General features: G+C 44.4%; 1 protein-coding gene across 1 annotated transcript in view; it reads left to right on the forward strand.

Annotated features, from left to right (window-relative positions):
• LOC142184819 (vascular endothelial growth factor receptor kdr-like) overlaps nt 1-13,425 on the forward strand; it is a 114,947-nt gene that overhangs the window by 78,363 nt on the left and 23,159 nt on the right. The window contains exons 14-20 of the mRNA XM_075259913.1: nt 945-1,091; nt 3,743-3,871; nt 3,994-4,100; nt 6,365-6,500; nt 7,838-7,942; nt 8,875-8,988; nt 10,666-10,754. Of these exons, the coding sequence (XP_075116014.1) occupies nt 945-1,091; nt 3,743-3,871; nt 3,994-4,100; nt 6,365-6,500; nt 7,838-7,942; nt 8,875-8,988; nt 10,666-10,754 (827 nt within the window). The remainder of the gene's footprint in view (nt 1-944; nt 1,092-3,742; nt 3,872-3,993; nt 4,101-6,364; nt 6,501-7,837; nt 7,943-8,874; nt 8,989-10,665; nt 10,755-13,425) is intronic.

The raw sequence follows: 13,425 nt of genomic DNA on the forward strand, positions 1-13,425 counted from the left end.
GCATTAGTTTCAGGTGTCTGCTGTTTTATACAGCAGACACCCGCAGCTAATGCCTGCAATCAGTGCCTGCACTGATCACAGGCATTAACCCCTCTGGTGCCTTGGTCAAAGCTGATCAAGGTGCCATTTTACCGGTGACACGTGGGTGCTGCCATTTTCCATGAGCAATCGCCAGGGCCGCTGTCACGTTGCTACAACAGCAGTATTAAATTAAATTCCATTATTTTTTAGATCTCTTACTTTAACATTCTTTTACAAGAACCCAAAATGAAATAATTTAGACTTTGTACGTCTTCTGTGACCTTCCGATGAGCTGAATTGTGTCTATATTAACATCAGGGATAAACAGCTGCTCAGGGATGATTTGGGAGAATACTAATTGAAAACGGAGAACCCACACGAATGATTTCAGTAAAGCTAAATCAGATGTTCAATAATTAAACCATCTCATAAAAATATCCCAGAAATGCCGCAACTCGCTCTGTCTCCACCGTCATTATTTCTTCTAGAATATGGAATTACATTAATGTTACAGACTTGATTAGCAATTAAACTCCTATAAATCTCGACGAGTCCTTTCAGGATATTATGCAAAGAATTTCCTATATTTTTTCTGCTTGTTGATAATACTAATTACATTTGTACCGCCAATTAGTCTAAATGCAGATGAATTGTTTATGATGCATTAACTATGTCATTACTTTTTCTGTTTAGGATTGCAATTGTTTTGTGACTGTGAATTTATTTCACATTTGCAGTTTTTTTTCTTTTTCTTTCTGCATTTAAAGTAATCTGTTAGAAATCTGATCTTGTTCTTTAGTTATTACTGACATTCCAGTAGATTGAAAAGTCATCGCAGGTAATCTGTAAATAATCCAGGTGAAAAGTGTTTCTGTATTATATAGGTTTAATAATGTTTCCATATTAATGACTGTTTTTTGCAGACAAGCAGGCTCCATGGGTGGTGCAGCACCTTGAAAATACAATAGTAAATAGCAGCAGCACCCTGTTCCTGGAATGTAAAGTCAATGGGAATCCCTCGCCTACCATTACTTGGCTGAAGAATGGCTATGTGATTAAACGTGCTTCAGGTAGGGAGATTAATGCCCTGGACGTGTGTGTTGCACTGAATAACACTCTCTTCTTCCTCTACAACCAACATTAAAGGAGTTGCTGTATCAAGACATCTTTTTCCGTTGCAGCCACGTAGTGATCAGCTGATTCCGCAGGTTGAGAACCCTGTAATCTACTACATAGTGACTAGCCTTATGTTGTTCAGATACAAGTAATACATGGGCAGGTAGGGAGAACTGGTCAGTAGCTACTAGAGGTGAGCAAATTTTCCAAAAATTCGATTCGGCAGCTTGATGAATTTTCCGATCCGATCCGAATTCATCTGCTTTAAAAAACAGCTATTTCCTGGTTGCTTAGAGCCTGTATAGTGGTGCAGAATACGTTGCCTTGAATTGGTTTGTAGTGATGTCCCCCTAGAGGACCTGAACCAGTGATGCAGTGATCATTGGTTCAGCAATATAGACTGCAAAACATGTGTAGATGCATAGGCTGACTTCCTGGAAAGGATCAACCAGATACTGGGGGCTTCTAGCAGAAGATGCATTATGGGGGGTGCCGATCTCGCCACTTGGGTTGCCGAGGGGGACATGTAGCATAGCAGAACCCCTTGGGTTAAAAACCCTGATCAGAGCTGTGCTCTGACCGGGGGTGATGGAGCAGGGTGTTAGCTGTCAATTACAGCTAACACCCGCTCCTGATGCCGTGGGCGGCCGTGAAGGGGTTAAAGGGCTGTGCCATCACAGGGCTGGCTGGCTGCTGATTCGCTGCATGCATGGCCTTTTGGGTGATCCCGCATTCCCAGAGTTCCTTGCACCATGTCCTAACGTGCTGCAGCCATTTTGGGGAAAAAATACGATTTGTAACCACATAGCGTGAGGAAATTCTGATTCAATGCCACTTGAATATTTCTTGAAATTTGGATCGAATTCCACTTTGTCAGCTTCGATTCGTCATCTCTAGTGGTTCCGTAATGGCAGACCCAAGTCCTCATAGGATGTAAACCTTGGCATTACTTGTCTACTTCTGATATACTTCCTATACAAGGAACACCTTTTGTTTTGTCTTCAGTTGTGTCGTTTCCATTTTCTTGCTGCATCAAATCTTGGACACTCATACATAAATGATGCTGCAACGTCACAGCACATGGTCTGATCTGCAATGTCCGTATCTCTGGAATTCACACTTTCTACCTTATTCCTTAAATTCCAAGCCCGGAGAAAATAAAATGTAGAATTTATTGATTTATCTCTGATGCCAACAGATAACGTCATGTCCATGGCTCCAGTCCACATAAGAGCAACATGAAATAAAGGGATGAACATAATATACGATGCCAAGTCTGAGATTTTATCACATGCCCTGATTTATAGCTGAGGTATCTTACAATATCGCTCCTTAGCCTTGCCGCAGACGTTTCTAGGCACAATCCAGTTCTCTTAAGAGACGTTTCCCTACACATCTATAATATTGGGCTGCAGTAAGACATCAAAGGATTTTAAGAAAACACATGTGGACACGGAACAAGATCTACATAGATTTTACACGAGTCTTGATGTCGCTTTGTTCTAGTATTCCATAACGTAAGCCAAAACATTGGAAAATAGACTTTGATTTATATTCCCGCGCTCGATATTGTACGTTGTACATAAAGAATAAAGCAAATGCTCATGAATCAGTCTAAGATTTGCAAATGTTTTGTGAACCCGTGAATAAAAACGGATTGCTTTTAAGATTTCACATGTCTTAAGGCAGTTGCTGCAAGTTTTCTTAAGCCAGGCACATCTTTACATGTTTAACCCTTTGGTCCTAGTTAATGAACTACATTTGATGTATAAAGACGTATCAAAACATTATGTAATACAATGTGATATCATATTAGACGCTATTCCTACTGGCATCCGGAATGAAGGCTATGACAGATTCATCATCATCATCTATTTATCCCCATTGACGTGTCTGGATAGAATAGTGCCACATGTTATATAGGTACCGACATCAAAGAGCAACAGAAACCTTGTTATCTAAACTTAAAGCCTCTATAGAGGTAACAGCAAAATTGGACGAACCAGATGGTAGGACGGGCGACTATCATAGAGTGTCAGACACGTTGTATCTCAGTGTATCCAATCCTTTGTTCTCACAAGAGTAAAGCTGTCTCAGACTTTGACACCATATATTATATTCATCCCTTTATTTCATGTATCTAAATGTATCCAATCCTTTGTTCTCACAACAGTAAAGCTGTCTCATATATTCTGTTCATCCCTTTATTTTATGTATCTAAATGTATCCAATCCTTTGTTCTCACAAGAGTAAAGCTGTCTCAGAGTTGGCATCATATATTATATTTATCCCTTTATTTCATGTATCTAAATGTATCCAATCCTTTGTTCTCACGAAAGATATGCTGTGCCCAGAGATATCTGGTTGGCAACACGTTATTTGCCTTTTCCTATTGGAAACACATACATGCTTGGTCGGAACCAAGTGTACAGGTGTACAGATGAGTTTTCAGTCCTCTGTTATGTTATTTGGAACTATAATGGAACGATGGAAGCAAAATGTATTTCCAAGGCAAACGAATAGGCAAATAAGGCTGCACTGGTAAAAAATAGTAACTTTAGCTATGTCTTCTAATGCTTGTAATGTCTCCGTCTTCCTCTTCTAGGAATAACTCTGCTATACAATAACAGCCTGATGATTGAGAGAGTGAAGAAAGACGATGAGGGTTTGTACGAGTGCCACGCCGACAATGAGATGGGACACACCAACACTTCTGCCTACATCACTATTCGAGGTGAGCGGAACGTTCAACCACACGGATCGATTTGTTTCTTGATACACTACAGATATATTTTGTGAATTATATCCCTTTACTCGAAGTGTGTTCTCATACTGTATGTACTCATCTGTTTGCAGGGGGAGACGAAAAATCTAACATAGAAGTCATCATCCTCGTATGCACAGGTGTGGCAGCCACTTTATTTTGGCTTCTTCTCACCCTCTTCATACGAAAGCTGAAAAAGGTAATTGGGACCACAACAAACGTAGTAGAGAAATGGAAGGCACTGCGGTGGCAGCTTATATATCCCCCTCCATCTTTGTTGTTAAGGTCCTGACACTCTGCCTAAGCCAAGGAAGAATATTTACCGGTAAATTTATAGTGACCTGAGTGATAAGTACAGGGGGTGGGATAGGGGGGCTCAGTATGGTACAGGAGGTACAGGGGGTGGGATAGGGGGGCTCAGTATAGGAGGTGCACGGGGTGGGATAGGGGGGCTCAGTACAGTACAGGAGGTGCAGGGGGTGGGATGGGGGGGCTCAGTACGGTACAGGAGGTGCAGGGGGTGGGATAGGGGGGCTCAGTATGGTACAGGAGGTGCAGGGGGTGGGATAGGGGGGCTCAGTATAGGAGGTGCAGGGGGTGGGATAAGGGGGCTCAGTATAGGAGGTGCACGGGGTGGGATAGGGGGGCTCAGTATAGGAGGTGCACGGGGTGGGATAGGGGGGCTCAGTACAGTATAGGAGGTGCAGGGGGTGGGATGGGGGGGCTCAGTACGGTACAGGAGGTGCAGGGGGTGGAATGGGGGGGCTCAGTACAGTACAGGAGGTACAGGGGGTGGGATAGGGGGGCTCAGTACAGTATAGAAAGTACAGGGGGTGGGATATGGGGGCTTAGTACAGTATAGGAGGTGCACGGGGTGGGATGGGGGGCTCAGTATGGTATAGGGGGTACAGGGGGTGGGATAGGGGCTCAGTATGGTACAGGAGGTACAGGGGGTGGGATAGGGGGGCTCAGTACAGTATAGAAAGTACAGGGGGTGGGATATGGGGGCTTAGTACAGTATAGGAGGTGCACGGGGTGGGATGGGGGGCTCAGTACAGTATAGGAGGTACAGGGGGTGGGATAGGGGGCACAGTACAGTATAGGAGGGACAGGGGTGGGATAGGGGGGCACAGTACAGTACAGGAGGTACAGGGGGTGGGATAGGGGAGCACAGTATAGGACGTACAGGGGATGGGATAGGGGGGCTCTGTACAGTATAGGAGGTGCACGGGGTTTGATAGGGGGGCACAGTATAGGAGGTACAGGGGGTGGGATAGGGGAGCACAGTATAGGAGGTACAGGGGGTGGGATAGGGGAGCACAGTATAGGAGGTACAGGGGGTGGGATAGGGGAGCACAGTATAGGAGGTACAGGGGGTGGGATAGGGGAGCACAGTATAGGAGGTACAGGGGGTGGGATGGGGGAGCACAGTATAGGAGGTACAGGGGGTGGGATGGGGGAGCACAGTATAGGAGGTACAGGGGGTGGGATGGGGGAGCACAGTATAGGAGGTACAGGGGGTGGGATAGGGGAGCACAGTATAGGAGGTACAGGGGGTGGGATAGGGGAGCACAGTATAGGAGGTGCACGGGGTTTGATAGGGGAGCACAGTATAGGAGGTACAGGGGGTGGGATAGGGGAGCACAGTATAGGAGGTACAGGGGGTGGGATGGGGGGCTCAATATGGTACAAGAGGTACAGGGGTTGGGATAGGGGGCCCCGGACAAAAGAGACTTTAGTTACCCCACTGATGGATGGATCTGTGTGTTGCACCTCCATTGATCTGTTATTGATAGCCTATCATTATCACTTTTAGGTGAGGGTGCCAGGTGTCAGACCCCCATGAATTTCACATTGGTGACCCATCCATAAGATAGGTCATCTGTATTTTTAGTCCAGAAAACCCCTATAACCGGCACGCAGCATAACTCTGGATACAATGTAACAATATAAATATTAACATTCTCCATAAGCAGATACACTTAATGTGATTAAAAACTAAAGGCGCGAGATGGATTCAGATTTCTGTCAATGAGTCACAAACACCCATCTGGCGCTACATACCTTTATTTTATTTTATTTTAGCCGTCAATACGTTTCCCCTATTATTTTTTTGTTGAGTCACAATAGATCAGATCGCCCAAATCTCAGGCTCTTATTGTCAACTTGAGGATATTTATTAAGTTACACTATGCAAAAACATTTGTGTGTGAGGCGGCCATTCATGTGCTCGGTGTTTGGCAGGATGGTCAGCGGCCGGCCTCAGCGAATTCGGGCTCTTAGAGGAGTTAAATCATCTATAAGACATGTAATGTCTCCTAGTAGTGTCTAACACAGCTTAACCTATTGGCCTTGGGGATGAGATAGAGCAGCAAGGAGCAAGTTTTGGATTCTTAATTGTCATCCTCCAGACATCTCGGCTTCCCGGCCCCCACTCACCTCTCTCCATTGTCTCGTCTACAGCCGCATGCATCCGAAATCAAAACCGGTTACCTGTCCATTATTATGGATCCAGATGAGATGCCACTGGACGAGCAGTGCGAGAGGTTGCCCTATGACAGCAGCAAGTGGGAATTTCCTCGGGACAGGCTGAGCCTTGGTAAGCGCCATCTTTGTTTGCATCGGCCTATTGACATTGCAACTTAGCATGTTCTACTAGAATCACACATTAACCCATTTGTATCATAATAATAATTCCATAATCAAAGTCATTGCTATACATTGATTGCAATAAGTGATGTCCAGAACCCTCACCAACACCATCGGGATATTCGCCCTTTATTATTCTGACACTGTTATTCTTAGGATATGCTCGGGATGAAAGGTTAAACAAATCCATGTGATATCTTCTCCGATTCTATGCATGATGTGAATCCCATGCCTCTGCCTCTGTATATACATATCTTTTGGTCTCATGGTGAATGTTAATCTCTCTCCAAGCTGTCATCGCACCGGGGTTGCCTCTTATCTTCGTTGGCTAAACCTTTGGTTTCTATCACAAGGGAGTAATGAACCCATCGCTGTGAATTTCTTCGTGACCTGCACATTCCTTCACATCTGAGTAATTGAAATGGATCTTCTTAATCTGTATAGCAACACATAAATATTGGGCGGGCGGCTGCCAAATCTCTTCATCCAGCCTAAATTCTTAAAGGAAGTTTATCTCCAATCCCATAAGACAGACACGGAAGGTGAAAAATAAGATATCGGTTCACAGATTTCACAGATCTTGGCCTTCTGTGGAGGATCCCACCTGCTATGATGTAGTAATAGGAATGTGAGACAGCAGCTCCTTTATTTCACCAGCGGTTGGGGTTGAGCCGATCTTGAGATTTCAGGACCAATTTTAAAATCTGATCGTGAAATTTGCTCGATCACCGATCGGGATCTGATCTTTCCCGATCCCGATCGCTGAACCCTAGCAGCAGTCTATGGATGATATCTTACCGTATACTCTTTCATCATCTTCTATCTCCATTCCATTCTTTTCCAATACTTTATTATATAAGGATTACATTTTCTATTGCATGCACCTGGAATGGATTTTTTCCACAATTGACAATGAATCGAGCCCCCCCCATTCATCCTCACGACCAGGGTGAGGAGCAGTATGTATGGAGTCATGGTCGAGCATGCATACAACGTAGATATGTCTCTGCCATCCTCAAGGACATTGAATGGATATAGCCTCTGTCCCCCTGTATATATTCCTTTCAGAAGGAACTGGGGCTCCGGACCCCTGTTCTAGTCATCGTGAGGGTCCCCTACTGATCAGACGCTCATCACCTATCCTGTCGATAGACAACATGAGTTCAATGTGGAAAAAACACCCTTTAAGGTTTATGTCTTCCCTTCCTTGTGGGACTTTGCCTGACCTTCTTGCATGTCTTTTATTGCTTGTCTAAGCAATGGTTCACTCTTGACTTTTACCTCTAGGTAAAACGCTGGGTCACGGTGCTTTCGGGAAGGTGGTGGAAGCCTCTGCTTTTGGCATTGATAAAAGTTCTACTTGCAAAACTGTTGCTGTTAAGATGCTTAAAGGTATTACATCTAATTGGGTTTTCACTGGAGGCAAAAGGTGGATTAAAGAGAGTCTGTCACCAGTCACGGTGCATTGTAGGGGACGTTATACTGGGCACCATCATATGTTTCGATAGATCATCATATCGCCCATGCCCTTGAAAAACCTGTTTTTATCAAAATGCAATTGAGACTCAAGTGCAATGGGGGCGTGCCAGACAATCTGTATTTCTGGATCTGGCATGCCCCCATTGCACTTGAGCCTCATTTGCAGCTTTTTACAGGAAACAGTGTCTCTACTGGACTATCTTAAGTTGTGACGGTGCTCGGCATAGTGTCCCCTACAATGCACGGTAGCTTGGTATCATTGGTGTCCCTGGTGATAGACTTCCTTAAAAGTGTATATATTCTCTGCTCATATGTGTATATAACTAGGACTACAGTATATCGGTTTATATCTATATCTCATGGCTTACTGTAGTGTTGTATTACTTGCCGCCAAGTGCACAACAACATTGCTGCCTGGAATCTATCTTCCCTTGCCAAGCCTCTCTCTAGTACATCTGGAGAAAATAGTTGACTTTGCAATATTCATTTTGCAATAAACACAAAAAGATCATCGAAATTCCGAAACCTCTGTAACATTTCCTAAAAATGAACCCATCCGTCAGTCACAGGCAATGAATCTCCCCAGTAATGTGCACCCAGCCGCACGTTTGTGCCTCGTCCGGATCACACATATTTTTCTCTGCGCTACCACTAAATAAATTTCATCCTACGTACACGAAACGGAGGAAGATTCGAGAGTGTGTCTTGTGCTTGAGATTCCTCCTTGGGGCTGTGGTTGTTTTCTTTGTCTCTTGATGTCCCCCCTTAACCTAAACAGGATTTTGTGCGCCTTGTAAAAATATCCCATTGTGCCGAGATGACTGTGTCCTGTTTACGTTACCCAGAATGTGCAACAAACAACGAATGCAAAGCTTTAATGTCCGAGCTGAAAATCCTTATCCACATTGGCCATCATCTGAACGTGGTGAATCTATTGGGAGCTTGCACCAAGCCTGGAGGTAAGTCGCAGCGTTAACCCATTCATTTCCTGCACTGTCCAAACTTTTTTTTCCTTGTAGTCGGATCTCGCTCAGAAGGGGAGAACGCGAAGGGTCGAAAATTCCAAACAAATAACTGAAGCGAATGTCTGGGTTAATTGCAGCCAATTACTAAATTCTTAAGTAAATGTTCTTGGGTCAATTGAAAAATAAACATGAGCTCAGATACTTCAAAGTCCATTCCCGTCCTGTGCACGCACATCGTACTGTAATTCCCAGTGAATTGTTGCTTTGATGATCCCGGGCTGTGATATATCAATCTAAAAAACATCCAGAATTCCTTGATAGGAAAAGTATCATTTATTTGTTTGCCATCAATGTAACATACTAGCAAAGATGGCAGCTGTCCTTTAGTTACTATATGTATACAGGCCCATCTCATAGGATATAGATGCAGGTCCCACCTCTGACCCTTGTGAATGGACAGGGGTGCAGACACTATCCCAAAGCCACTGTGAAGGGAAAGGTCCCTGTGTAGTCACGTCTCTCTACAATGATTTTTATGGGCGTTCCAAAAACAGATGAACATGGTCGCCAGTTTTTGGAACTTCAATAGAATGGAAAGAACCCTCCATGCACATGGAGTTTTTGGGCGTGGATTCTGACACGGATTCCGTCAGATCCTCCAAAATCCTCAGCTTTCTAAGATCAATGATGGGAAACATACAGCATACTACAAGGGCGACATCTTGGTTTATATTGGATTCACGATCAAAATTACTTTAAGAGATTGTCTAGGATTCAGTAACGGTGAGACACCTGTCCATACATTGCATCCAGTACTGTATATCAGCCTCACTATAAATGAGCTGCAATACCAGAAACAACCCATGGACCTAGGTGACGCTGTAACGTATGCATAAAACGTGATGTGCATGGAGCCCAAAGTTTATACGATCTCTTTTCTCTCTCTTATCTAAATTAGAACCTTCATGTTCCTTTTTGGTTCCAAAAACAAGAGCCTGGTCTGTGTAAGGCTTAATACTCTTAATCCATAAAGATTAACATGAAAAATAAAAAGCAGTCGCTTCTCGGAGGTGGAGGCAGGAGCAGAGCAAACCTCTGTAAGACATCAGATTACGAGGAGTTAGTGCACTTGGACTTCAGTGCACTGCGGGTGTTGATTTATGGCATGAACAAGATAAAAAGGAATTTTAGGGCCTGCGTCACCGAGGAAGAGACAGATGGGGTGAACGTGAAGATAAGACGTGGAGTGGCAGGGCACTTGTGTGAACAGTTGAGATGGATCTGCCGCACGCTGTCTGTCACTAGTGGCCGGAGCCAAGTGTGTGACATGAGACAGGATGTTCATGCACAAGTCTTAGGAGGAAAGCGTCCCTCGCTTATATCTGTAGAGAACAAGGCTTTGTATCTTCAAGTCACATCGCAGGAAAAAACAATGTCAGTGGATGTTAAGCTTCCCGTCAGGCACAGAGACCCATAAGGGCGTCTTCATCTTAATCCTTAAGGAATGGTTACAAGTTCTCGTCTTCTAGGTCACGTTTTGTACTAAATGTGGCAGAAAACAAAAGACAGAACTTTAGATGTTCCCTCAAAAACGCAAGTTCTGTATGAAGTAAAAATAAAAAATAAAAATTATTACTTTTTAGTAAAATGTTTTTTGTTTCGTTTGATCAGGGCCGTTGATGGTTATTGTGGAATATTGCAAGCACGGAAACCTGTCCAATTATTTACGGAGCAAGCGGGGAGATTTCATAGCTTACAAGGTATGGGGGATTGGCTTCTGTTATGACTGTCCTAAAAAAAAAATCGAACCTGTTCCCTTAGATGTTGTATACATCCATACCGCCCAACCGTCCCGATTTCCGCAGGACACTCACACTTTCCTGCCCCTGTCCCACCGTCCCGCGCAGCTCCCTACATGTCCCGCTATGTCCCTTTAATGATTTACTGATCAATCTCTCCTCCGATCACCACCTGCTGTTATAACAGATAAGAGGCTGCAGTGATCGGAGGAATGTGTGACTATGGTCCAAGGATCTTGTGTGACATCACACGGTCATGTGACTAGGTGGGCGTGTCAGTGTCCCGTGCAGTGAAAAGATCCGTGTAAGGTACTGAGAAGGGAGGGGGATGTGAGATGCAGGATGGAGAAAGAGAGTGTGTGTGTTTGTCTGTGTGTGTGTGTGTGTCTGTGTGTGTCTCTGTGTGTGTGTGTGTCTGTCTGTCTGTGTTTGTCATTATACTGGGGGCAGAGATGGAGGAGGGGACATGAAATGGAGCAGATAAAGGGGCACTTAAACTGGGGGACAACTAGAGAGAGCATTAAACCGTGGGAGGAGCTGGAGGGGGACCTGTCTGCCTCTAGTTGCCCCCAGTTTAATGTCACCCTCCAGCTACCCCTACGGTTTAATGCCATCTTCATCTGCCATTTATTTATTGCCCCTTCCAACTACCCCCATTGCTAATGCCCCCCTCCAGCTGATCCAGTTTCATGTTTAAACTGGGGCACCAGGAGAGGGATTTGGATTGGTTTCCAATCGTTGTCTGATCATCTCCTCCATTTACATGTAGCATGTTGTTGTAAATCTCCTACAGTTTGCATTGCCCTGTTTTCACCTGGTAATGTGCTGCCAACATTTGTGATTTCCGTGCTCACATGAATGATCCAATATCTCACGTGCAGATGTATACACTGATCATTCCCTGTAACACTCGCCCTCCATACCTGCTCTGGTCATCGCCCACATAAAGGGACCTTACGATACTGTAGATATCTGCAATTTGCAGGCACCAATTTCTGTTTATATTGATCTGATTGCACAAACAATTGGTCAGACATCTGTGTGTGTAATAGAGTAGAACGAAGAGTTAAATAATGACATCAATCATTTCTCTCCATTACAATATTAGCTCATGTTTTTCTTTATGAAATCATCAAATCTTTAGGGCCTTTCAATTCCATGGCACACAATGACATTTCTCCAGGCCTGGAGCCAACTTTCCCATGGAAAGCCTTTGTTTCCCTCCCTGCCCCTGCTGGGTCTTGCTGACAGTTTCCATATGGCTGCGGCCAAAGATACGTTACTTTGATTTGCTACAATGACACTGATAGGAGATGTATGTGCAGGGGGGAGTAGACGCGTGAAATCTGCTGGATGGCAGTTTTACCTTTCACCCCTGATTTGTGAGACACCCAGAAGACCTCCGCACGGTGACATATAGTGTCCCTCACCCCTATAGGGGGGTATTATGTAATCCGCTCGGGTTGTAAGTGCTACAAACTTTATGTTTCCTGAATTCCAGGATCAAACATTATCCAAGTACCACAGCTTCTTATTGCACATTGTGCAAATGTATCAAGTCTTGCAATGGTTGTGTATAGTGAGACACTATGGCGGTCTTACAACTCCCACATTCCCAGTTATGCAGTGTGTGGGGCTAGTATAGATCTGACCCCGGAAAACTAGATAAAAAAGAATTCCTTAAAGGGAACCTGTCAGGTTGTATATGCAGCGTTATCTGTGCTAGAAGGATGAAGAAACTGATAACAAGTTTCAGTGTAATCTGTATTCATTTTAACCAATTCTTTTCTAGGAGTCCAGTGGGTGGAGCTACTCATTGATAATGCAGACTGGTCCCACCCACTGGACTCCTCAGCATAGAAAGAGCAGGAATGTAGCCAGATAAGTGTGCGATACTCAGTCCATTCCGTAAAACGTTACATTTCCTATCCCATTGCATGCTAACTATTAATCGGGCGCCATGTACAACATGGCCGCCTCATTTTGGGAAACTGACTGCTGAATTACTACCTGTGCATTAAAGGGTTAACCACTGGCTTTGTCAGTAAGTAACAAGGGCTTGCTCCTACATGTCACATCATCTCTGTGTTTTCCAAAATGTTACAGCCGTGATGTTTTAGGAGGAGCGCCAGGCTCCATAGATCAGTGTCTGCGAGCTTACAAAGCATCTATTAGCTGCGGCGGCGTCCTGCCCTAGTCAGACTCTGTGGTTTTGTAGGGTCAGATTTTCTTCCTTGATAGGAGCGACTGATACAGTAACCCTGGGCAAGTCAATTCTCTGACGTTTTACATGTGCGCTCCTTTACCGTACAGCAATCTTCTACGATCTATGAGCGAACATGGCAGCAAGGGTTTAGTATACAGCGGCGTGCAAAACTTTTAGTCAGGTGTAGAAATAAATGCTGCAAAGTTCTTACATAAAATGAAGTCAATGTAAATAAGAAAAACCTCACTGACCATCCTTCGCCTTTGAAACAGCATCAATTCTTCTTGCTACACTTGTACACAGTTTGTGAAGGAACTCAGCGGGAAGGTTGTTCCCGCCGCCATCTTGGAGAACTAAGCATAGATCTTCTGTGGATATAGGCTTGCTCCAATCAGAGCCCTGATCCCGGACAGACTGGGATCAGGG

The sequence above is a fragment of the Leptodactylus fuscus genome, chromosome 11 (genome assembly GCF_031893055.1).
Source record: "Leptodactylus fuscus isolate aLepFus1 chromosome 11, aLepFus1.hap2, whole genome shotgun sequence".
NCBI lineage: Eukaryota > Metazoa > Chordata > Amphibia > Anura > Leptodactylidae > Leptodactylus > Leptodactylus fuscus.